The sequence below is a fragment of the Rutilus rutilus genome, assembly GCF_951802725.1.
Source record: "Rutilus rutilus genome assembly, chromosome: 5".
NCBI classification, from domain to species: Eukaryota; Metazoa; Chordata; class Actinopteri; order Cypriniformes; family Leuciscidae; genus Rutilus; species Rutilus rutilus.
In genome coordinates, this window is record NC_140213.1 from 44626298 (window position 1) to 44653754 (window position 27457).

Genomic DNA, 27457 nt, shown 5'->3' on the forward strand with positions numbered 1-27457 from the left:
CCATTATAATGACTGACGCTGTCTACACTGATACGGTATACAGATGTGTGTTCAGTTTCTGACACACTCCACACGTTTGAGTCGGTCGACAACAGGACAAATGAAAGAGTGTAAGAACGTTCGCTTTGACGCGTCCAGTTTAAACAGCTGGTTTGTGTCTCTTGAGCATTTAGTTTTGTAAACGAGGCACAGTGTAATGGAGAGTTCGCAAAGAAACTTTTGTTCTTATAAGATGAAGCAGTAACTGTATTGGATCTGACAGCAGCTGCATCACAGACCAGAAGTGAATCATTTCATGGCCATTTTATTTGGATAATGTTTTCAAAACACTGTTGATACTGTTTCCAATCCAATGATGTTAACCAATCATAACAGTGGCTGTTTACTGACAAGCCTTAAAGGGATACTCCGCTTTTTTTTTAAATAGGCTCATTTTACAACTCCCCCAGAGTTAAACAGTTGAGTTTTACCGTTTTCCAATCCATTCAGCCGATCTCCGGGTCTGGCGGTACCACTTTTAGCATAGCTTAGCATAGATCATTGAATCGGACAAGACCATTAGCATCTCTCTCAAAAAAAATGACCAAAGAGTTTTGATATTTTTCCTATTTAAAACTTGACTCTTCTGTAGTTACATCGTGTACTAAGACCGACGGAAAATGAAAAGTTGCGATTTTCTAGGCTGATATGGCTAGGAACTATATACTCTCATTCCTGCGTAATAATCAAGAAACTTTGCTGCCGTACCATGAGTGCAGCAGGCGTAATGATATGACGCAGCGCCTGAAAATAGGTCTAATAGGTTAGACAAACTTAGTCCCGGTCACGTTGGAAGTTACCGAGCTGGGCCCTATTTTCAGGCGCTGCGTCATATCATTACGCCTGCTATAAAAAAATATCGAAACTCTTTGGTCATTTTTTTTAGAGAGATGCTAATGGTCCTGTCTGATTCAGTGATCTATGCTAAGCTATGCTAAAAGTGGTACCGCCAGACCCGGAGTATCCCTTTAAAGGAGACGAGCATTAAAAACTGATTATTTTAGACAGAGGGTCAGAATGAAGGGTGAAAATATTGTTTTAATTTATCCATTATAATGTTGCAATGCCTAAATTCACTTGTACAGTTCAAGATGATTGGTTTTAGTGTTTTTTAGTGATTTATTACAATGTATTTAGACAAAATAGCATATCAGTTATCAAATGAAGGCAATATACATTTGGGTGGCACGGTGTCTCAGTCGCCTCAAAGCAAGAAGACCCCAGGGTCAAGTCACGGCTGAGCCAGGAGGACTCTCTGAACATGTTTGCACAAGTTTGCATGTTCTCTCCGTGTGTGTTCGGGTTTCCTCTGAGTTCCCCCACAATCCAAAGACATGCAGTTTAGGTAAATTGGAGAGTTTGCCCGTAGATGTTTGAGTGTGTGCTGGCCACCTTATACACACGATATCAGCCTTTTTGGATGGTTGCTTTTGTGTCTGGGTTCTGAATATGGTCCAAGAATGTGAGTCACCCAGAGTTTTGCTACATTAAAAATGCATTTACCTGTTAGTATCAGGGTTGTACTGTACTCTCTCTTTCTCTCTCTGTTACACACACACTTCCTACTTCCAACAACAAACTCAAGATATTATAGCTGGTTATCCTGCCCCATGATGATTACCTCATGGTACAATCAAATAAAATAAACGAAATGTGACCTTTAACCTCCTATGAAAGTCGTTGTCAATATGATCTCTTTAACATCATATGAAACATCATATGGGATTTAAAAAGTGAGTCTGTATTATTGACCATATAACTCATGAAGGCTTTAATACACTGAATCTTCTTTCATCTTACACCTGGAGCTTTTTAAAGCATCTGTGCCCTACACTTGACAGAGGATAGACTGACCCCGTTTCCTCCGTGCAGGGGATTGTGGGACAGAATGTGCCTGACAAAAAACACAAAGACTCTTAGTATATATTGTATAGGAAGAAAGAAGATCATTTGTGTGGTTTGAGTGGTGACAAAAGTGCTGTTACGGGAGAAAAAGACGTGAAATAGGAAATGGAGAGAAAGATGGAGAACAAATGATGGAGAAAAGGAGGTTAGAGAGAGAGGAGAAGGGAGCGCGAGCTCATCATGAGTCAGTGAAGGGAACAGCTGGGAATGTTACGTGACAGGTGGAGAGTGTTTGGAAGCGGCTGTGTTTATTACTCTATTTACATGCCCTTGTGTGTGTGTGTTTGTGTCTCACTAATCAGTGTGTTATCGTTCAACATATTTGCACGTCTAACTCTGAATAGGTATTTATTGCACTCCATTGTCACGAGTGATTGTCACCATTGCCACCTGGCTCTGTTCATCCTCTCACTAATTCCTTGTGTTTATGTCTTCCTCTCTCACGACCCGCTCTGACTCACAGGAAGATCAAGTTGTGCTCCAGTGCACCGCGACTGTCCTGAAGGAGCAGATCAAACTATGCCTTTCCTGTGAGGGTTTCGGGAACCGTCTGTGCTTTCTAGAGACCACGTCAAATGCCCAGGTACGGTCAGCAGGTGTTGATAGTCTGAGCAGGAATGCCACTCCTCATTACAAATATCCATATATGTTTGTCAGGTAAATAATACTAAAAAGAATAATAATAAAGTAGAATAATGGTTACTTATAATTACTGAATGCGCACTATATTTTAACTCTTAATTTGTATTTATTTATTAAATATTACATTTTATATGCATTTTAATGTATTAATATTTTCATATTCCTCATTACAAAATACATTACTTTGGCTAGATCACAATAGTTATTTTTGTATGGCAAATTATACTCAATACTTTTTATATTAAATGTATTAAATTAATGTTATTTAATTTTAAATTATATATATATTTCTTAAACATGCATTTTATTTTATTTTATTTTATTTTATTTTATTATTGATTATTATAAATAAGAAAAATTCCTTATTACAAATATTCCTTATTACAAATATACAGTATACCAAACAGACTTTTTAAAATGAAATATTACATTTTATATGCATTTTAATGTATTAATATTTGTATATTCCTCATTACAAAACAAATAACCAAACACATTTTTTCCTAGATCACTACATTTATTTTTGTCAAGTGATTTTACACTTTATAAAAAATTATTTATATAAAATATTTTAATAAAAAAATATTAATATAAATTATTTTTAATAAAGTGTTATATACACAATGCTATATTATTATTATTTTATTTTATACCTACACAGAAGTAGACAGAAAATGTGTTTTATTCATCAACACTGCTGAAAACACTCACACAAACTCATTTATTTTGCTGTGCAGCAATCAACATTTTTCATAACTAAACAGTGTTTATAAAAATCCCATAAATTGACACGTCATAATGCCAAATAAACAACCTTTTTTTTTTGCTATTTTCAAAGCCATTAATCGTGGATGAGGCTAAACTTTTGTGTGTTTCTTCGTCTCCGTCTGCAGAATGTGCCGCCTGATCTGGCAATCTGTGCCTTTGTCCTTGAGCAGTCGCTGTCGGTGCGAGCCCTGCAGGAGATGCTGGCCAACACCGTGGAGATGAACGAGGTGAGAGTCTGCACAAAGGAGTGAGAGAGAGAGAGAAGGATGGAGAGGGGGAGAGCAGAGAGGGCCTAAAAGAGAAGGAATGATGAGAAAATACAGGGATAATTGAAAAAAAAAAGGGTTGTTGAAATATTAATAAAATGACACTATGAATAACAAAATGTTGTTTTTTTTACCATTCAAAAATGGTTAAAAAAAAGGAAAGAATTTTTTTTTTTTTTGCTAATGTAGCCTGTAGAGCTAATAAAGTAAGTTTACACTTACAATGTGGTTTTGAAATTTAAAGAAGTAGTAAACTAGTGATAAGAAAGACAGAGACAGTGAGAGGGGTGCTGAAGAATTTAACATAGAAGAATCCAATATTTGGTGTTAATATAGCATAACGAGAGATTTATAAGCTATTCTTTTGTAGGCCGGTCATTTTTGACTGGTAACACCAAGTGTGACTTTGTGACATTTTGTTCAAGATAAAAGCACTTCAAAACAAACTTCCTGGTTTGACATTAAATCACACTAGTGTGATAAACACTATGTGATTGTGATTTTTTTTAATCCCCCAAAAAGTACAAAAATTGTCCAAAATCTTTTGGGAAATAGTTATAGCCTGTGTGAGCGAAGTCAGTAAGTTTTAGTAGAATATGATAACATTAACTACAATTTTAGGGAAAAAAGAAAATCCCATCCCCTTCTTAATTAGCATATTAATAACAGTGTAACTGTAACCATGGTATTGTGGCAGAAATAGTCGATATTCATTTCAGGGTTCGTACAACCTTTTGAAACTTTTTTTCACTTTTAAGTGCCTCACACAACTTTTTTCAGCGCTTAAAAGCTTTAAATGTGAACAGTTGCGTTGCAGGTCGATTTAAGGTGTGCCCCCAAATGCTCTGCTTGTCCTCATGCCAACCCGTTTCATCATTACTCTTTCTTTCATTTTATCTAAACCAGCCAATAAGAGTTGTATTTTACAGCTCTTAATTTTTAATCCATCTCTGTTTTTTTTTTATATTTTGGGTGCATGAGGTCATCAAAACAGTTTAATAGAGGTATTTCTGGCATTCGAGGGCAGATTTGTTAGTGTAACTTAATGTTTCATGTACTTTTTGTCTCTCTTCTGACCCTTCATCTCCTTTTCCTGCCAACTATAGGCAGTCGATTTGGATAAATGGGTATGTCTCATGTCTCATCGTATTCTTATTCCCTCAAACCTCAGCACCCTTCCTCTCCTCTGTTCCTAAATCTCCTACTCAGTGTCCGGTGTGGATGAAATAATGCTGTAGCTCCTCTTCTCTCCTAAACCTTTACTTCTGTCTGACCATTGACCGCTGTCACCTGTTCCTCACTTTGTCTGGTTTGGTTGGAGTTGAAATCCCATTTTGCTCTTCAAATGGCATTTCAAATGACACCTAGTCCGTGTGTATACGTGTGTACATTTGTAAGAAAGAGAGCAAGAAAGAGAGAGAGAGCATTCCAGTGTAAGATGAGCTCAGTGCCTCTGAATCCTGGCTAAGGATATGATCTTTAGTCTACAGCCCACAGCACTAACACACAGTTCTGGCCAAAATGAAAGACTGCAGATTTCAAATACACATGCCTTGCCCCCATGCCTTGACAGATAGACAGATAGACAGATAGACAGATAGATAGATAGATAGATAGATAGATAGATAGATAGATAGATAGATAGATAGATAGACATACAGATAGATAGATAGATAGATAGATAGATAGATAGATAGACATACAGATAGATAGATAGATAGATAGATAGATAGATAGATAGATAGATAGATAGATAGATAGATAGATAGATAGATAGATTGATAGATTGATTGATTTATGGACAGATAGATAGATAGATAGATAGATAGATATATGATAGACAGACAGACAGACAGATAGATAGATAGATAGATTGATGGACAGATTGATGTATAGATAGATAGATAGATAGATAGATAGACAGACAGACAGACAGACAGACAGATAGATAGATAGATAGATAGATAGATAGATAGATAGATAGATAGATAGATAGATAGATAGATAGATAGATAGATAGATAGATAGATAGACAGACAGATAGATAGATAGATAGATAGATAGATAGACATACAGATAGATAGATAGATAGATAGATAGATAGATAGATAGATAGATAGATAGATAGATAGACATACAGATAGATAGATAGATAGATAGATAGATAGATAGATAGATAGATAGACATACAGATAGATAGATAGATAGATAGATAGATAGATAGATAGATAGATAGATAGACATACAGATAGATAGATAGATAGATAGCTAGATAGATAGACATACAGATAGATAGATAGATAGATAGATAGATAGATAGATAGATAGACATACAGATAGATAGATAGATAGATAGATAGATAGATAGATAGATAGATAGATAGATAGATAGACATACAGATAGATAGATAGATAGATAGATAGATAGATAGATAGATAGACATACAGATAGATAGATAGATAGATAGATAGACATACAGATAGATAGATAGATAGATAGATAGATAGATAGATAGATAGACATACAGATAGACAGATAGATAGATAGATAGATAGATAGATAGACATACAGATAGATAGATAGATAGATAGACATACAGATAGACAGATAGATAGACATACAGATAGACATACAGATAGATAGATAGATAGATAGATAGATAGATAGATAGATAGATAGATAGATAGATAGATAGATAGATGTTCGTTCTGAAACGTTTTAGTTCATCTAAAAATTGTACTACTTGTTTTTAGAACGTTCAGAGAACATTTAAAAGTAATATTCCTATAATGTTTGAAGAATGATAAAACATTATTGATGTACGTATAACAAAGAAAAAAGTTTTTAAAGCATTTTGAAAAACTGGAGGTTTTGAACGGCCAGAGAACGTTTAGCACATTTAGTATATAACACTTGTATGACTTGTATGAAAAATTAACTGGTCGCTCTTTTCTGTGCAATTATGGTAACTGGAGTTTTTAACGGGGAAGTTTACCCAAAAATCGTAAAACTAATCCATATGAATTGAGCGGTTTAGTCCAAATTTACTGCGTAACACACAAATGAACCTCATTGGTCCTCGCAGAAGCTCAAACATGCTGCGTAACACGAGAATGAATCTCATTGGTTCTCACACGTCAAGCAAACATACTTGAGCTTCTGTTTACCACAAATGATGTGAGTTGATGAATGTTTATATGTGAATAAAAGCCTAAATGCAATCTGTTCATCATATAAAGCAATCGAGTCTCTTTAGAAAATTTGGACTAAACCGCTCAATTCATATGGATTCGTTTTACGATCTCTTCATGATCTTTCTGAAGAGTCAAAGTGATAGTTGTGTAGCTGTCAACGGAGGGACAGAAAGCTCTCAGATTTCATCAAAAAGATCTTCATTTGTGTTCTGAAGATGAACGAAAGTCGTACAGGTTTGGAACGACATGAGGGTGAGTAATTAATGACAGAATTTTATCCTAATTTTATCCCTTTAAGCTTCAAAAGGGACATAAAAGAGTTATCATAAAGTTGGACCTTTCATGACAAAGAGCTAGAAGTACATTCTAAAAACATTTGGAGCAACATAAGGCAAGATTACCAACCTTATGTTATACCTTAAGGTTGGTTAGATTTTTCTTTATTTGGGAGAACGATCTGTTTAGGGTCTGCTGTGGTGTGCTCTCTCTCTCTCTCTCTCTCTCTTGCTTATGTATTCATTCTCATAAATACTATGAGATGGTAGCCAAAACTCACTAATAGCAACAATAATCGTGTTCTCTTGCTTTTAAACCTTACTGGATGTTGAGAAAAGGTAAGTGTTTGTTGTCCTCATGGCGACTGAATGTGAATCCACCTGGTTTGGTGTGACCTTTGACTCTTCTCTTCATTGGTTGTTTCTGTACTTATGTATGCTCTCCCCATGGTACTGTAACCATGGTAGATTGTGAACGGATGTGAAGAAATCATTGGTGCTTTTTTTCTTTCTATCTTCATAACACTCTTTTTGTTTTCAATGTTCCTCTACTTTTGTCTCTCTGTTGTCTCCATGTGAAAACGGTGGATCTCTTCAGTTTCCTATGTAAAATGTTGCCATATACCATCCAGCACAGGGTCAATCGACTTGTCTGATCCTCACAGCACTATTTATGAGTACAAAGAAGTTGCGTTAACTTCATGTTCTCTTTTATTCCTCAATCTCAGTCATCTCAGGGAGGGGGACACCGGACGCTGCTGTATGGTCATGCCATTCTCCTGAGACACTACCACTCCAGCATGGTGAGCTACGCATGACAGCTCTTTTTCACCATTTATGATTTTTAACGTGATGCCGCTCATTTTGTTACCCTGAATCGCAGTATCTCAGCTGCCTGACGACGTCCCGTTCACTCACAGACAAGCTGGCCTTTGATGTGGGCCTGCAGGAGGACTCTACAGGTACACACGACGGACTCTTGACTCTTAAAATGAATACAGATTTGAATCCCCACTGTTGGTCAAGAGCAATGGGTTGTTCTTATGTTGACTTTCAGTATAAGGGCTGTTGGCGACACAGATTTGAATTTAAAGTCTACCAAAAAAAATTTCTGGTTGCATTTCTTTTTCCTGAGCTGAACGATTGCTACTACTACTAAAAATAATAATAATAATTATTATTATTAAATACAAGGATAAATTACAACTACATGATGTGTAATTTATAATAAAACAGTGACTTTGACATGTTATGTATCGTTACACTTGTCAAGTCAAGTCACCTTTATTTATATAGCGCTTTTTACAATACAGATTGTATCAAAGCAGCTTCACAGTGATAACATGAAAATAATACAACAAAGTTTGTTTCTAGAAGAAAATTGCGTCATCGTCCACCTTAAAGGAACATTTTTGGGACTTTAGCTTATTCACCGTATCCCCCAGAGTTAGATAAGTCCATACATACCCTTTTCATCTTTTCATTTCATAACTCTGTATGATGCACCCACCGCTAGCCTAGCTTAGCACAAAGACTGGAGGTAAATGGCTCCAGCTAGCATACCGCTCCCAATAAGTGATAAAATAACGCCAACATTTTCCTATTTACATGTTGTGATTTGTATAGTCACAGCGTGTACACATAACAAGGTCACATGAGACACAGCCATCTTCTAACCATAAACATACTGGGAACTATATTCTCAGAAGGCGAAGCACTGCTACTTGGGCGGCGTGTTCCTTTAAGTAAGGCAGATAAATAATATTGTTGAATATTAAATGTCCCCAACTAAGCAAGCCAAAAGCCAAGACAACAGTGGCAAGGAACCAAAACTCCATCAGGACTTGTGACAGTAATATTTGTATGCATTTGCTTGTGTTATAGCAGTATTTGTAATACATACTGTATGTTAGATTTGTTTAAACTTCACAGATTCTTTGTGTCTCTGTATGTTCAGGGGAAGCATGTTGGTGGACCATTCATCCTGCATCCAAACAGAGGTCAGAGGGTGAGAAGGTCCGAGTAGGAGACGACCTGATCCTGGTTAGCGTGTCATCAGAGAGATACCTGGTAAGACTTTCTAGAGCCGTAGAAATATCAAACATGATTCTCTATGCAGTTGACAGCTGGTATCTGTGATATCTTTTGCAGCATCTGTCATACGCCAGCGGGGATCTGATGGTAGATGCCTCCTTTATGCAGACCTTATGGAACATGAATCCAGTCTGCTCGGGATGTGAGCTGGCAGAGGGTCAGTGTTCAGCAAAATACAGAGAACTCACAATCAAATCAAATATAATATCGGTAATTTAAACCATAAATGACCGTGTTCTTGTCTTTGTATTTACCCTTTTCAGGGTACTTAACTGGAGGTCATGTCTTAAGACTGTTTCATGGTCACATGGATGAGTGTCTGGCCATCTCAATGCCTGATCAGGGAGAGGAACAGCGCAAGTGAGTTCAGTTTATACATACATATTAACATTCAAAAGTTTGAAATCTGAAAAAGGGATTTGAAATGTATTTGAAAGCATCAAGCAAGGCTGCATTTATTTGATCAAAAATACAAAACTGCAATATTGTGAAAAATGATTAAATCAAATAATTGTTTTCTGTTTTATTATCATTTAACATGTCAATTCATTTCTGTGAGGGTAAAGCAGCCGTTCCTCTAGTCTTCAGTGTCACATGATCCTACAGAAATCATACTAATATGATGATTTGGTGCTCAAGAATTTCTTAGAATATTTTTGTGGGAATCGTGATTTGTTTTTAGTATTCTTTGATGAACAGAAAGGTTAGAAGAATAGCATTCAATTGAAATAGAAATCATTTGTAACATAATTTTCACACGCACACATACACACATATATATATAATTGTATATACAATTGATTATTTAAGCAGACTGTTTTTGTTACAGTACCATGCCCTCTGCTCATGATTGACAAGCCTCTGCATACTGTGTATTTCACACCGAATGAATGCTTAACATAAGTGACGATGATAATCTTAACGTGCTCATGATTGTAATCTCTCTAGGATTGCACAGTATGAAGGAGGGGCGGTATGTAGTCAGGCCCGTTCATTGTGGAGACTTGAGCCTCTGAGAATCGGGTGAGACAATCTCACATCTCATAACTGTGACGATATATACGTTGCTATTTTTTGGCTTATACCTTTGTGTGTGATTTCTCTGCAGTTGGAGTGGTAGCCACATGAAGTGGGGTCAGGCCTTCCGCGTGCGCCACATCACAACGGGTCGGTACCTGTGTCTGGACGAGGAGAAGGGTCTGATGGTTCTGGATCCAGAGAAAGCGAACACTAAACTGTCTGCCTTCTGTTTCCGTGCATCAAAGGTCCGTTTGAACTCATCTAAATATTTTTATTCAATTATATCTTATAATTATTCAAGTCACAAACAGCCTGTGACACTGATATTTGAATTCCTTTCTATGTAAAGCATTTTGAATAACTGTTTTAATTTTCCTTGCTTTTATTTTGTGATTATTTTTATTCCTTTCTTTGTAAAGCACTTTGAATTGCCATAGTATATGAAATGTGCTATATAAATAATCTTGCCTTGCCTTGACTAATTGCATTTCTGTTCTCTCTCTGTTTTTCTCTTCCTGTCTATGTGTTTGTTCCCACTCTCCTCTGTTGTGCTTATTCCCGGAGAACAGGAGAAAGTGGAGGGGGAGAAGAAGAAGCGAGATGTGGAAGGAATGGGCGTTCCTGAGATCAAGTATGGCGAGTCCATGTGTTTCATGCAGCATCACTCCACAGGGCTGTGGCTCACGTACGCTGCTCTAGATGCTAAGGCGGCTCGTCTGGGAACCATGAAGAGAAGGGTATGAAGCTCGCTGAACCACAAACCCCATGATACCCACTTATATACCTGATGTCAAGGCTTTCAACTTACTTATTATGATCTTACCTCTCTTTCTCTTAGGCCATACTACATCAAGAGGGCCATATGGATGATGCACTGACTTGCTCTCGCTCTCAAACAGAAGAGTCTCAGGCTGCTCGTATGATCTACAGCACAACGGGCCTTTTTACACAGTTCATCAAGTATGACTGTTCATCACACACACTATGACATATAATTCATTCATACTGTATATTATACGGTAACAATGAATATTGAGTAAAATTGTATTTTCAGTTTTTTATACTACGGGGCTGTTGAATGCTTGAATCTGATTGGTTGACAAACGTTCTAAGGCGTGCAGTTATTTTCAGGGAAACGCATTACAGTTCCGTATCACTTCGCCAAATGATTTCAGTAATTTCAGAGGTCCTTACAGCCTACAACATTAAAAGAACCAAAACGCACAACGACACTGACCAAGCAAATAAACATAGTGAACAATACGATAAAAATGATCATTTACGTGTTTTTAGCCACAAAATGACACTTTATTATGTACGAACAGCACATCCTCTCTTTCTCCCGCTCTCTCTCCCACTTAAACACACACACACACATAGAGCACGGACACACACTCGCTCAGAAACGTGTTATCAGCGCTGCTCTGACGATTTTGTCAGTAAAATAGTTTAGCAGCTTAAAAGCTACATGACGTTTCTCACTAGTGAGGTAGTAACTGCGCTGTTCTTGAAGCAGATAAACTTACAGTTTCGCTATTAGTAGAGACGCCGCTGCCGAACACTGTCGAGAAACACACAGACTCGGCTAATTCACATATGTGACCCTGGTTCACAAAACCAGTCACAAGTCGTACAAGTATATTTGTGGCAATAGCTAACAATACATTGTATAGGTAAAACATATACATTTTTATTTTATGCCAAAAATCATGAGGATATTAGGTAAAGATCATGTTCCATGAAGATATTTTGTACATTTCCTACCGTAAATATATAAAACATTTATTTTTGTGAGTGAATGCAGCACAATCGCGAACATAAATGGACAACTTTAAAGGAGATTTTCTCAATGTTTCGATTTTTTGCACCCTCAGATTCCAGATTTTCAAATAGTATCTCGTATCTCGACCAAATATTGTCCTATTCTAACATACCAAACATCAATGGAAAGCTCATTTATTCAGCTTTCATGTGATGTATAAATAATTGACCCATGTGACTGGTTTTGTGGTCCAGTGTCACATATGCTTAATCTCTCTCTGTCTCTCTCTCTCACTGCATTAATAACTGCATTAGTCTACTATCAGTGGCTCAAGCCTCCGTTACTAGCTCTAAATTGACGTTTTGGAATTAGCATCTGAGGCTTGGGATGAGATGCGTAAAAAATATTCCTACACACGAGCATTTTTAAGGACAAAAACCTGACAAACGTCTAAAAAAACAAAATCTTAACAATGTCTTGAGGTGTGGTATCAGTAGTATAAGTGGAATAATTGATCATGAATTATTACCACCTCTGGTGTGCATTATTTTTCTAATAATTCAACGACCCGTCGTCAATTATTCCTTGCATATATAATTTTTCGTTTTTGGCACATAAAAAAAAAAAGAGTATACTGACTGAAATGGAATAAAAAGCTATATTTCTAATATTGACCTATTCAGGCTGATAATTCCAGAAATTTTCCTAGACAGTTGTCTTATATTCTCTGAATGTGCTACATCCTCTCCTCTCTCTTCTATGTCAGAGGTCTGGACTCTCTGAGTGGGAAAAACAAATCTCCCGGTCCAGTGTCCCTGCCACTGGACGCAGTGATCCTGTCCCTGCAGGACCTGATCCATTACTTCCGGCCTCCAGAAGAGGAGCTGGAACACGAGGAGAAACAGACCAAGCTGCGCTCTCTACGCAACCGACAAAACCTCTTCCAAGAAGAGGTCTGTGTATGTGTGTGTTTGTGCCTGTCCGTGTGAAAATCAGCCCTGATCCACATTAATTTAATCTTTCTTTTGTGATGCAGGGCATGATCACAATCGTGCTAGATTGCATCGACCGCCTGAATGTCTACAATACTGCTGCACACTTCTCTGAGTTTGCTGGAGAGGAAGCAGCCGAATCCTGGAAAGAGATTGTCAATCTGCTCTATGAACTGCTTGGTGAATAAATATATACATTTAAATATAAATAAATAAAATATAAATAAGTTCAGATAATAAGTCTTGTATGCTTACCAAGGCTGCATTTATCAAAAATACAGTAAAAAAAATTAAATTGTGAAATATAATTACAATTTAAAATAACTGTTTTCAATGATTTCTGAAGGATCATGTGATACTGAAGACTGGAGTAAAGATGCTGAAATTCAGCTTTGCATCTCAGAAATAAGACTGAAAAAAAGAATAATTGTATTCAGCAAGGATGCACTATATTTATCAAAAGTGACAGTAAAGACATTTATACTAGTGTTACCCCATACACAAAAGAAATATATTTTCTGGATATGTTTTGGAATATATGCACATATTTGAAATTGGCCCAATAAATATATTTCATACTTATATTTCATATATTTTTGTTATATTTCAGAATATATTTCAATGTATTTTTTTCTGTACGGGTCCCCAAAAGTGTCAAAAATATATGTGGCATATATTCCAAATACATTGAAATATATTCTGAAATATAACAAAAATATATGAAATATAAGTATGAAATATATTTATTGGGCCAATTTCAAATATTTGCATATATTCCAAAACATATCCAGAAAATATATTTCAAATACAATTCTTTTGTGTATGGGACAAAAGATATCTATATCAAATAAATGCTGTTCTCCTCAACTTCTGTTCATCAGAGAATCCTGAAAAGAAGTATTACAGTTTCCACAAAAATATTAAGCAGAAAAAAATGTTTTAAACTGATATAATAATACGAATATTTATTAATAACTTGGCACCAATAATAATTGCGCAGCAATTCAGCATATTAGAATGATTACTGAAGGATCATGTGACACTGAAAACTTTATCATCACAGGAATAAATTACATTTTAAAATATATTACAATAAAAAAACATTCATTTTAAATTGTAACAATATTTCATGATGTTACTGTATTTTTGATCAAATAAATGCAGCCTTGGTGAGCATAAGAAACTCATTAAAAGATCTTAATTATTCCGAACCAGTAGTGTAAATATAAATAGTTTAATTGTGCATGCATCTGTAAATGTGTGTCTGTTTTTGCAGCGTCTCTGATCAGAGGAAACCGTTCTAACTGTGCTCTGTTTTGCGATAACCTGGACTGGTTGGTCAGTAAACTGGATCGTCTGGAAGCTTCTTCGGGTATCTGCAAAACCTTCTTCAACAAATGGCACAAAATGAACACAACCTGTTTTGATGTCTTGCAACATCTTGCTCTTTATGTCTTTCTTCTCTTCTCTAGGCATTCTAGAGGTGCTGTACTGTGTTCTGATTGAAAGTCCTGAAGTCCTGAACATCATTCAGGAGAATCACATCAAGTCTATCATTTCTCTCCTGGACAAACACGGGCGAAATCATAAGGTCTAACTGTAAACCTGATTTGGTCAACTAACATTTAGCATTTTGCTACACATGGACGATCTCACTCTCCTCTGCCTTTTTCTGGACAGGTTTTAGATGTATTACGTTCTCTCTGTGTGTGTAACGGTGTTGCTGTGAGGTCCAATCAAAACCTCATCACAGAAAATTTGCTTCCGGGCCGCGACCTCCTGCTGCAGACTAACATTGTTAACTATGTATCAAGGTAATATTTGTTGAGATATAAATGTTTATATTATAATGCTTTTTTGCATGTTCAACTTTCTTTAGTGTGTAATGTTGCTGTCTGAGCATGAAGAAGGTCTGCAAAGATCCAAAGCACAAAGTCAGTTATTCTCGATATCAGTGCGCAGTTTCTGAAACGCCTCCTTAGTATTCTTGAGTTTTCTTCCGGGAACAAACACACCACAATATTCCATTTAAATAATACCCGCCCAAGGCATACGCAGAGAAAAGGGGCGTTAGTAGTGTGTTGAAACTCACGGTTATGGTAAGGGGCGGGACATTTCCCAAACATGCTCAAAGCTCTTGACCAATCACAACACACTGCTCCAGCTGACCAATCAGATAAGATTGTGCTTTTCGGAAGGAGGGGCTTCATAGATAGAGGAACTAAACAGAGAATTACTGACAGACTGGGAAGATCTACTTTAAAGGGTTAGTTTACCCAAAAATGAAAATTCTGTCATTAATTATTCACCGTCATGTATTACGTCAATTATTCACCCGTAAGACTTGGTTCATCTTTGAAACACAAATGAAGATATTTTGGATGAAATCTGAGAGCTTTCTGTCCCTCCATTGACAGTCTATGCAACTACCACTTTGACGCTTCAAAAAGTTCATAAAGAGATCCTTTCATATCGTTCCTTTCCTTCATTTGAGTTCCAAAGATGAACAAAAGTCTTGCTGGTTTGGAAAGACATGAGGGTGAATAAATGATGACAGAATTTTCATTTTTGGGTGAACTATCCTTTTAAAATGAATTGCATTCATTTACTGCAGCTTTTGTTCCTGAAGATGCACTAAATCAAAGAAATTGAAAAGATTATAAACCGTTTACTGCATAAATGTCACTTTCTCCTTGTAGCGTGAGGCCCAATATCTTTTTGGGGACTTGTGAAGGTTCCACACAGTTTAAGAAGTGGTACTTTGAGGTGATGGTGGACTATGTGGAGCCGTTTGTGACAGCCCAGGCTACCCATCTGCGTGTTGGCTGGGCTCTGACTGAGGGCTTCAGTCCGTACCCTGGAGGAGGAGAGGGCTGGGGTGGCAACGGTGTGGGTGATGACCTCTACTCTTATGGCTTTGATGGCCTTCACTTGTGGTCAGGTAAATGTGGTGATCTTGTATATTCTATATACAGCGGTGTGTGAGTGTTTATGGTCCTCAAACCATCATTTTCTCTGTGTAGGTCACGTGTCTCGTCAGGTGGCTTCGCCCAACCAGCACATCCTGGCAGCAGATGACGTTGTGAGCTGCTGTCTGGACCTGAGCGTACCCAGTATCTCCTTTCGTATTAATGGGCATCCAGTCCAGGGAATGTTTGAGAACTTCAACGTAGACGGCCTTTTCTTCCCTGTCATTAGCTTCTCCGCTGGAGTGAAGTAATTAACGTTATTATTTTGTTATTTTGTTACTTTTCTTATAAAATGTATATACATACATTCACAAATATCACAAATAGAAAACTGTTCTTTTTAAATTGTAATAATATTTCAGAAAGCAACTGTTTTACTATATTTTTGATTAAATAAATCATCTTACCGGCCCAGAGACAGGGATAATTAATGAAATAATTAATGAAAACACTAAATACTAAAATCAGTAGATTAGAAATATGATTAATTCATGCACATTTATAATGTCTTCTCACTTGTTGACCTGTGTTTTCGTTCATTTCTCAGAGCTCGTTTCCTTTTGGGAGGCCGTCATGGGGATTTTAAGTTCTTGCCCCCTCCTGGTTATGCACCATGTTACGAAGCTCTTCTTCCCAAAGACAGAATGCGCATTGAGCACATTAAGGAGTATAAACATGACTTCAGTGGAGTCCGAAACCTGCTGGGCCCCACGCAGTCCCTCACACACACTTCATTCACTCCCTGTCCTGTTGACACTGCCCAGGTAAACTAAACTACCCACATTTGTTTCCCTCACTCCACTGTTGCTTGGCAGAAACACTTTCACTGAGCGGTCAATGTACGTGTTGTGTATGTCATTTGTAGATTGTGCTACCTCCTCATTTGGAGCGGATCAGAGAGAAACTTGCCGAAAACATCCACGAGCTCTGGGCCGTCACCCGTATTGAGCAGGGTTGGACCTATGGAGTGGTGAGCACTTTCCGCCTCTTGTTTTTCGCAAACAAACACCAACTCAACCACATACATACATATAGGGTGTGTTCACACTTGTAGTTCGGTTCGCTTGGTTCGTTTGGTCCGGACCAAAAAAAAAAAAGTCCTGGTCTGCTTAGCATTCACACTGCCATTTTAATACCGAACCTAAAGATACCAAACCTAAAGGCATAGGGATGTGTTCACAACCTGATTGGTCTGCTTTTATTATGTATATTTCGCGACAGAACTTACCGAATATCCAAAACACTGCTGTGTTCTGGGCTAAATGCGCTCGTTGTATGTGTGTAGCCTACATATGATGGTATTTTGACCAGCTGAGAACTTGTGAAGAGATTATAAAATGTGTAAAGGAGTTAAAACAGCGGCAGGAATCCCTCAGTCACACACAAACACAGATCTGCTGCGAGGAGACGCGGTTCTGATGCCTGTACTGAACTGTGATGGGCAACATCGCCACTGTCACGAGAAAAAACAGATGTGCTTGAGCATTCTGTTCTTTTTAGGGTCGCATCTTGAGACATCATGTCCCGGTTTTTGGTTTGTTTACATGTCTTTGGTCCATGTTGCATTCATATTTCATTTGAACTGAGTTCAGAGTTCGTTTGGAAGCGTGAACGCTGCCATCTGAACCCTGGTGACACCAAACAGGCGGACCGAGACACTGAAAAGATGGGTCTCTGGCAGCGTTCACACTTATTCAAATGAACCGCACTAACAGAGCAATCGCACCTGGGTTCGTTTTAATCAAACCAAACATGCAGAGTGTGAACACACCCATAAACACAAGATCCTTAATAAAGTTAAATGTTTAAATAAAGTAAAAAAATGCTGTCTCTCTCAGTTCAGGGATGATAATAAGAAGTTGCACCCGTGTCTGGTGGACTTTCATAGTCTTCCAGAACCCGAGAGGAATTATAACCTCCAGATGTCTGGAGAGACCTTGAAGTGAGTTGTCTGTTGAATCTCAAATCTCTGAAGGTCACTTGCTTATGCATCCGTCTTTCTATCCAATTTATTGATCAACTTTTTTTTTTCTCCTTGACCTCTCCAGAACCCTCTTAGCTCTGGGCTGCCATGTAGGCATGGGAGATGAGAAAGCAGAGGAGAATCTGAGGAAGATCAAACTGCCCAAAACGTCTGTAAACCTAAAAAAACAAACAAATTTATCTTGTAAATGTATATGGTTTTGGTTTTCATATTTTTCTGTTTCTTGGTCAGTTATGTGATGAGCAGTGGGTACAAACCTGCTCCTCTGGACCTCAATCATGTCAAACTGACGCCCAATCAGAACCAGCTGGTGGAGAAGCTGGCGGAAAATGGACACAATGTTTGGGCACGGGACAGAGTCAGACAAGGATGGACCTACAGCATTATGCAGGTACAGTAGATGTGGGAGCAGAAATTACAGTTACGTCACTGCAGTTTGCGTGCACATTATGGTGGAGGAAAACGGGCGGGATCCAAGAAATATGAAAGAAAAACATAGACCATACAGGGAAGGGCGTAGTTTTGAACATTGGGGGGGTTGAAGTGTGAACCGTTTCCCAGGACATGCTCCCTCGTGAGATTTATTTGTTTGTTTATTTTTGCAAAATGGTCTTTTGTGGTATCTTACCTATCACACATGCAAAGTTGGTTGATAACATAACTAAGTAAAAGCCTAGTTAACAATGACTTGTTTACATAGCATATATGATGTATATTATTTAAGCATTTGGTTTATTTCCTACTTCTTAACAATTCATCAGGCTCTTAATGATTTTGGCTGTTTTGCTAATATCAGTCATTAGAACAGAACACATTTTACACATAGGGAAAACATATTGTTTGGTCAATAAGTCAAAAAGTGCCCTACTTGTTTAACTATAGTATTTGTTAGAATAATAAGGCTATAATTACAGGTGAGATCATTGATGGCTCCTCATTGGGCCAATGTTGACTTTTTTTTTATCTATAGCATTTGTTATGAAAAATAGCAACTTACACATTTTGAAACTATTGCTACAACATGCCACAGTTGTAATATAAATCTATAGTGAATAATATGTTTCATTAACAGATTATCTATTATAATTTCTACAAGTCAGTCCAAATTTACCACAACAAATACGATAAAACGTGAGTAGTTTAAAAAGCTTTCTAATTTAAGTTAGATCATTTTTATCTGTACTTTTAGTTTATGTAACCTTTTTAGACTTTATAGTGTTTTAAAGTTGAAAATTCTCGCACATTTTATTATCGCCGTTGTGATAAGAACAGCTTGCACAAATCTTGGAGCACACTGGTGAGCGCGTGCACATTATGCGGTGATTCGTGAATTTCGCTTCAGTCATATTGTGCTGATAATTGAGTTCGGAAGGGAACTTCAGAATATGTATGAACTGGAATTCAGTTAATGCTTGAAAGGGAGCCCAGACCTTTTACTCTTATTACTTACCCTCAGGACATCTTGAATAAACGTAACCCTCGTTTGGTGCCATACAACCTGCTGGATGAGAGAACAAAGAAGACTAACAGAGACAGTGTGAACAACGCTGTACGCACTCTGATTGGCTATGGATACAACATCGAGCCTCCAGATCAGGAGAGCAGTGAGTCTTTGTCTTTCATATACTACTTTCATGTCTTTCATATACAGCGTTTGACATTCACTTTTTTTGCTCACCAGCCACTGTGGTTTTCCAAAGTTACTAGCCACTCAGCATTTTCTACTGGCCACAATTTTGACACTGATACCATGGGAAAAACTGCCAATATTTTTTATATTATCTCATAATTTGGCAGAAGGTATATTAGGCTATATTTCACTTTAAGACCTGATACACAGATATAGTGTGACACATACGTTTTCTTTCTCAACTGCTTACGTTCACTTAAAACATAACTGACTGTGTTTACGTGAATACTTGGCAAGAGCGGTATTTTGACATTATCTTGTGTGAATTTGACAGTTGAAGCACAAGAGGCGGCTTTATGTTCCTGCACTTTGGGTGTGTGATTTTCCCACAAAATCTGCGGGAATGAGTGAATCCCACACAGAAATTCCAATCCTGTAACACCAACAATAAAAAACGAGTATTGGAAACATTTCAGATATTTCAGTTTTGATATGTATTGAAAAATCAATATTGTTGACAACACTTCGTTGCACTTAGTTTATTATTTCAGATGCCTTTTTAAAAAACTGCAATTGAAAAATGTATATATTATATATAAAATTCAACCCGCCAAAGTGGCTAGTAAGAGTGTCTGCGTTACACGCCACCGCTGAAATTCGGCATGTTGGCGGATGTAAATGTCAAGCCCTGATTCAGTAGGATATACTAGGATCCAGAATTGGATGTAAATATATTGTTTATTCAGTTCTCAATTCTTCAAATCTCTTTTTTCCACAGGTGGTCATGTTGAGAACACAGGTGGAGATAAAGTGCGTATCTTCAGGGCAGAGAAGCAGTACGCCATCACCTCGGGAAAGTGGTACTTTGAGTTTGAGGCCGTAACCACAGGAGAGATGAGGGTGGGCTGGGCTCGACCGAACGTCCGCTCTGATGTTGAGCTTGGTTCTGATGAGCTGGCCTATGTCTTTAATGGAAACAGGGTCAGTGGTGTCATATTAATCTAACTCTGCTGTGTTATATGGTACCAGGCTGTAGGACATCTTTCCAGCTAATTGGATTGTGTGCCGCACAAGTTGCTGACAAACTATTTTGTATAGCTGCAATAAAAGCTAAACTACTCTCATTTTCAATCCCTGCAGGCTCAGCGATGGCACATTGGTAATGATCCATTTGGTCGTCAGTGGCAGTCTGGTGATGTGGTCGGTTGCATGATAGATCTCACTGAAATGAACATCATGTTCACCCTTAACGGAGAGATGCTGATCAGCGATTCTGGCTCTGAAATGGCCTTCAAAGACATTGAGCCTGGAGACGGTGAGGATTTGGGCTATAAAGTTGTTGTTGTTTTTGTAGTAAATTTTCAATAATTAGTTTTTTAGAGGTAATGTGTATTTTTAAATAAGCTTTGTCGTTCAGGAAAAGTCTGTAGTTAAGTTTTTGGGTGAGTCTCAAGAGGTTTGTTTCCACAGACACAGATCAATCCTAGTCTTGGATTTAAAAAGATGTGTAATTGAAATTTTGTTCTGATTGAATAGTTGTTTTTTCGTATTATAAGGAAATGGATTCAAGGTATTAAATGGATAATTCTCACAGAACTGAAAATACTCATCATTTATGATGAAAATACTCATCTGTATGAATTTCTTTCTTCCACCAAACAAAATATAAATTTCAGAATAATAGACTGGCTTGGCAGCAACCTAAAGGTATTATAAAAACTGTCCATATGATTAATGTGCCATATTTTAAGTCTTGTAAAGCCATTCAATAGCGTATTTCAATATGCTAATTTAATAGCAAAATCTAATATGGCACCTTAGATGTTGATTACATTTTTGGCACAAAATACACAAGTATTAATGGTGTTTGCATTCAAATGGGGTCAACATGCAGCTTTAGTAGGCCTTAAGTTACAATAGGATATGTAAAATGAATATTTTATACATTTTGTGACATGCTGAGGATAACATATGCTGCGTTCACACCATGTTGTAATTAATGTAATTATGAGATGACAACACGTGACGTTCTTGAATCTGCAGTGGTCAGGTGGAACAAGTAGGAGCTCTCAGAAAATTCCAATTTTACAAGTTGTAATTATGAGTTCTACTTGGATGTGAAGTTGTAAGCTGGTAATTACGGTAATTATGATGGCATGAACGCACCTATATATTGCGAATTTTTTTTTTTTATATATATATTTTTTTTACTGTAAATGGCCCCAGAGGAACTGATTTAACTTCAGCTTTGCAGTCCATAGCTAAAGGCTAATACTAGCTCCATTACCAGAGTCCCCACGACACAATATTATCACGACTCTTAAGTCACAATACAAAATTATTGCGATTAAATACATTTTGTGGCATGCTAATTATTGTGATTACATATATAGCTATGTATTACCTTCTTTCAACTGCAAATGTCCCCAAAAAGAAGCTGATTTTACAGCAGCTTTGCCGTCCTTATCTAAGGCTAACCCTATCTCTGAATGATGGAGTATGAGGTGAGTCCTCGTGTTCGTAGTATTCCCAGAGTATTTTATCATCATACGAGACTCTTTGCAAATCTCATGTGTCATATATCCATCACCTTTGTCCCATCCTTGTTAAAAAAATTAAAAATAAGTCCATACGTTGTATTCGAACGTGGATTGTTTCTTTCTCTGACGACTCCATCTTGGTTTTACCAACTTGCACACTGACTATCTCCTCCTTTTGACCTTACCAGAAAAAACAGCATTATAGTAGTGGACTGAAAAAGCAGTTGATTTGTTATTCTACTATCAAATAAAAGAGAATAAAAGCCCAATACTGGATATATTGTATTTGTAAAACAATATTGCCACGCAAAATATCTCTTTTCTACGTTGTATCGATTTTGTTGCTATAAATCAGCCTCTTTTCTTTATTTTTCTCTCTCCAGGTTTTATTCCAGTCTGCATGTTGGGTCTTTCTCAGGTTGGCCGTATAAACCTAGGTCAGAATGTTAGCAGCCTACGCTACTTCGCCATCTGTGGGCTCCAAGAGGGCTTTGAGCCATTCGCCATCAACATGAAGAGAGACATCACTATGTGGTTTAGTAAGAGCCTGCCTCAGTTTGTCCCAGTTCCCACCGAGCACAACCACATTGAGGTATTTGAGGAATCTTTGTGACATTTAATTGAGTTTAAAGTTAAAGTTTATGGACCTACTTTATTGTCCTTTATTGTGACCTGTAGGTCTCTCGCGTGGATGGAACCGTAGACAGCGCCCCCTGTCTGAAAATAACCCACAAGACATTCGGATCCCAAAACGCCAACACAGACATGCTGTTCTTCAGACTGAGCATGCCTGTAGAGTTCGACCTGACCTTCAAGGTCACCGCTGGCACCACTCCCCTCACTCGGACCCTCACCATCCCTGAGGATCAGGTGCTGGAGGTGGACCCCGACTCTGAATTTGAGGTGCTGAAAAAGTCAGCCAGTCGCAAAGAGCAGGAGGAGAAGGAAAAGGAGCCATCCGTGCCCAAAGATATCCCAAGCAGTAAAGAAAATGACAAAGACACTGCGTCCGAGAAAGGAAAAAAGAAAGGGTGAGAACCGAGGACTTTTATGAAGTGGTAACACTTTACAATAAGGTTCATTAGTTAACATTAGTTAATGTATTAAATAACATGAGCTAACCACGAGCAATACATTTGTTACTGTTTTGTAAATCTTTTAGTTAAAGGGGTGGTTGATTATGATTTCACTAGTGTGTAATGTTGCTGTTTGAGCATAAACAACATCTGCAAAGTTACGAAACTCAAAGTTCAAAGCAAAGGGAGATATTTGCTTTTAAAGAGATCACTTTTTAAGGACTACAACAAACGGCTGGTAGGGACTACACGAGTTTCCTCCCGGGTTAGTGACATCACAAACCCTACAATTTACATAAACCCCTCCCCCGGGAATGTGATTTATAGATTATCATGACAAGCTACATAAATTCATTAACTAACCATTCAGAAATGTTGTCTACATGTTGTCACTTCTTGAGTCTCTCAATCTTTGTCTGACTCCGGTTTGAACATAAAAGGCTAAATGTTTTTTTACATTTTAAGTGCATGTCTGTGTGAGGTTCTGCTAACACAAGAGCTGTTGAAGCTCCGCCCTCTGTGCCGGGAGCCGCAGCTCATTTGCATTTAAAGGGACAGACACAAAAACGCTGCGTTTTTGCTCACCCTCAAAAAGGGACAATTTTAACATGCTGTAAAAAAATCTCTGTGGGGTACTTTGAGCTAAAACTTCACATACACACTCTAGGGACTCAAGGGTCTTGTGAAAAGGGCGTTATACCACCCCTTTAATAAAAATAAAGCTGTTCATTGTTTGTTCATGTTAGTTCACAGTGCATTAACTAATGTTAACAAGATTTTAATAAAGTATTAGTAAATGTTGAAATTAACATCAACAAAGATTAATAAATGCTGTATAAGTGCAGTTCATTATTAGTTCATGCTAGCTAATGCAGTTAACTAATGAACCATATTGTAAAGTGTTAAAAAGTGTTTTTCCTGTATATGTATACCTTTATATATGTATACCTTTAGCATACCTTTAAAAAGAGTACTTGTTACCGAAATAATATACCTCTCTTGTTCTCCACAAATCTCTCGTTCATGCTTGACCACTCAAATGTATTCCCTCAGCTTCCTGTTTAAGGCTAAAAAGGCCGCCATGACTACCCCTCCTCCACCTCCACCTCTTATGCCCCGTTTGATGGAGGATGTGGTGCCCGATGATCGCGACGACCCGGAGATCATCCTCAATACGACCACAGTCAGTCTTCATTACAAGATCTATCATATATGACACATTCTCTGCTCTTGTTTCCTCACGTCTCCTTCTCTCTCTCTGTCTCCACTGTGCAGTACTATTACTCAGTCCGTATCTTCGCCGGGCAAGAACCTAGCGGGGTATGGGTGGGTTGGGTCACCCCTGACTTCCACATGTATGACATCAACTTCGACCTGTCTAAGGTCCGTACTGTCACTTTGACAGTTGGAGACGACAAGGGCAACATACACGACAGGTGAGATGGGATAAAGATTCAGCTGTCATTGAAATGTTGGCCAATGTGGACAAATCCAAGAAGCTGCAGTGCGGAGAAGCTTTTGGTTAAAAATAAATGTTCAGTATAGTGAGGTGATGTAGGTGAATATCGATTTTGGTGATGTAAGAGCACTGCACTAGTGGCCTACTTCAGCAACCGACCTTCAGAATCAGTTGGGAGAGATTTTACCTCAAGAAACTTCTTTTTACTGTGAAACTGAAAAAGTGTAACGCCTATCATTTATATTATGTACAGTATATAGTATTTTGGATGTACAGCACACGTTAAAAAACATTTGAAAAATAATAATAAAAAATATGATAGAGAAAATGTATTTTCTTTTTTTAGAATTTTCTTTTTGTTTTTCAGTAAAGAATTTAAGAAGCCTTAAAACAAGATGCATTTTTTTGAGAAACAAAATTAAAATAATAAATTGTAATTTTTACAATGGGGTTAGAAAAAAAACTTTGGCCTTAAAAGCCTTAAGATTTCATTTGAACTTACTAAATAATGAAATTTTGCTTCTCAAGTACTGTAAATATATATTATTTTAAGATTTTTTTTAAGGTCTCTTATGCTCACCAAGGCTGCATTTCTTTGTTTGAAAATACAGTAAAAAACGTAATATGTTAAATGTTATTTCAATTTAAAATAATTGTTTTTTTATTTTAATATATTTTAAAATGTAATTATTTGCTGTAATATCAAAGCTGAATTTTCAGCATCATCACTCCAGTCTTCAGTGTCACATGATCCTTCAGAAATCATTCTAATATGATGATTTGCTGCTAAAGAAACATTTCTTATTATTATCAATATTGAAACCAGGGGCCCGTTCTTCGTACGTCGCTAACTCAGTTAGCTGGATTTGATTGTTGACGATTTGGCATGATCTTGGATTGTTTGGTTCTTCGACGCTCATCCTGGACTTGCTGTCATAGCAACAGGTGCGCAATCTTAAACCTGCTCGGGAGCAGGCTTATTTCATGTAAACAGGATTAGACTGCGGCTCATAAGCGGAGCTGATACGGGAAGTCCAGCGCAGTGCGATAGTGCACTTTCTGATATATATATTTTTTCCTCGTGACTCATGAGATTGTCGTTTACATTATTAATTTGTTGGAAACGCACATTTATTTTCGACTTGTCGGAGTCGGGCTTTAACTACAGCACAAACTGTACCCTAAGATTAATTGCGAGTGGCTCTTTCCTTTACACTATTGGAGATGCGGAGAACTTGATGGAAAGTGCTGTTTGTCGTGTCATTCGGAGTTTACCTGGCGCTTTTAGGTTTAAAAAACAGTTTTAGTTTTTTTTTTTTTTTTTTTTTTTGTGGCATTTCCAAGCCACTGAAGACCCAATGTAAATCAGTTTTTTTAAGCAGCTTTTTTTATTTTTTTATTTATTAGACTATAGCCTACTATTTATTAGACTATTTAAATATTTTTTTATGAAGATCATGCGATCATGACCATGCTGATTACAGTATGTCACTCAGGCTTATAGGCTAGACTGCCATCAAGGCCTCAATGAAGGGGATTATGTGAACAGAAAGGGGGTTCACAATGTAAATGTGCAGCCCAGTTACTATTGTGATTCTTAATATTCCAGATTAATAATATTATATCAAATAAAAAAAAGGCAGTTGACAAATCTTCCATATCACAAATGTGAAAGCAAAATGGTCAGGATCTGTGTATGACTTAAGAATTTTCAGAGATTCACATTTATGCACATTATTTGAAAGTGGTAAGGAAAGTTCCACAATTAAATATCAAGCTCACTGTATTACATACACTTATGCTGATCCTAACAGAACTGCATTTCTTCATAGGTGATTATGACATGTTCCTGCCTGCAGACAGGTGTTTTAAGACCCCATTCCCTGACCCAAACCAGTTACAATGCAGCTCTAGCCAGGACAAGGGCACACAATGAAATGAACTTTGGCTAACTAAAGGGAAGATTTCAGTGTCTGAAAAGTCTGAGGGTTGCACACCTGACAGGGCCTGTGACATTGTTGCATTTGCATGTGCCATATTACACAACACTGCCAAAAAAAAAAAAAAAAACACTTTTCATTAAATGTTTAATAAAAGACAAATATGCTTAGTTCCTTGAGTTTTATTTCAATTGTTCTTTGTAAAGAAAAGCCAGTGGTCAAGTGCCTGCAACAAGAGATATTAGACACATGCCTCATGCAACAAATAAAAGGAAAAGTTGGCTATACACTGCCCACCTGTAGGCCTATGTCTCCTCTGTCTGTGCAGACTCTTCTGTAGGCCTTTCTGTAGATGTGGAATCCTTAAACTTATATTGCAGCCATAAAGCATACAAGTATAAATGAAGTAAAGTTCTTTATGCACTTGCAGGTAGGCTAGTTCCTCCATATGACAGTTATCTGAGAGGGTTTATTCACTGTCCAGTGCAATGGAAACAAATGGACATTACAAAGTCTTATACTTTCTTTCCTTTGGAAAGTTAGAAAATGTCCACTTAAGTTAACAAGTGTTGGTGTATTATGTAAAAGTGCACAAAAGAGGAAAACACAATGTAATTACAATGAACTACACTTGGGAAAAATGTGATCAATAACTCTTTTTGAACTCTTCTTCAATACATATTTTTACATTAACATAAGTTTATCAGTTTTTACTTCCACAAGTCAAAGCAATTCATCATTGCTCAAGATTTAACAGCTGAAATGACTATATGGCCTTAATTTAATGCAGCAAAAATACAGTGTAGGCTACTAAGATCTTTTTTTTTTCTCAGCCTTTTTCTTGATTGTTTTATAAACAGACAACCATTTATTTAACAGTGCCTTTCATAAAAGAGACTAT

The 27457-nt window shown here is 37.3% G+C and overlaps 1 protein-coding gene across 1 annotated transcript in view; it reads left to right on the forward strand.

Moving 5' to 3' along the window:
* ryr1b (ryanodine receptor 1b (skeletal)) overlaps window positions 1–27457 on the forward strand; it is a 113138-nt gene that overhangs the window by 21865 nt on the left and 63816 nt on the right. The window contains exons 2-31 of the mRNA XM_084408481.1: window positions 2408–2527; window positions 3480–3581; window positions 7819–7893; window positions 7974–8052; window positions 9048–9160; window positions 9242–9341; window positions 9448–9544; window positions 10133–10207; window positions 10293–10449; window positions 10774–10941; window positions 11043–11164; window positions 12733–12919; window positions 13003–13138; window positions 14235–14330; window positions 14431–14549; window positions 14639–14772; window positions 15658–15899; window positions 15982–16174; window positions 16475–16691; window positions 16793–16897; window positions 17766–17869; window positions 17976–18059; window positions 18143–18302; window positions 19368–19515; window positions 20320–20522; window positions 20682–20856; window positions 22465–22673; window positions 22760–23112; window positions 24211–24340; window positions 24433–24593. Of these exons, the coding sequence (XP_084264607.1) occupies window positions 2408–2527; window positions 3480–3581; window positions 7819–7893; window positions 7974–8052; window positions 9048–9160; window positions 9242–9341; window positions 9448–9544; window positions 10133–10207; window positions 10293–10449; window positions 10774–10941; window positions 11043–11164; window positions 12733–12919; window positions 13003–13138; window positions 14235–14330; window positions 14431–14549; window positions 14639–14772; window positions 15658–15899; window positions 15982–16174; window positions 16475–16691; window positions 16793–16897; window positions 17766–17869; window positions 17976–18059; window positions 18143–18302; window positions 19368–19515; window positions 20320–20522; window positions 20682–20856; window positions 22465–22673; window positions 22760–23112; window positions 24211–24340; window positions 24433–24593 (4364 nt within the window). The remainder of the gene's footprint in view (window positions 1–2407; window positions 2528–3479; window positions 3582–7818; window positions 7894–7973; window positions 8053–9047; window positions 9161–9241; window positions 9342–9447; window positions 9545–10132; window positions 10208–10292; window positions 10450–10773; window positions 10942–11042; window positions 11165–12732; window positions 12920–13002; window positions 13139–14234; window positions 14331–14430; window positions 14550–14638; window positions 14773–15657; window positions 15900–15981; window positions 16175–16474; window positions 16692–16792; window positions 16898–17765; window positions 17870–17975; window positions 18060–18142; window positions 18303–19367; window positions 19516–20319; window positions 20523–20681; window positions 20857–22464; window positions 22674–22759; window positions 23113–24210; window positions 24341–24432; window positions 24594–27457) is intronic.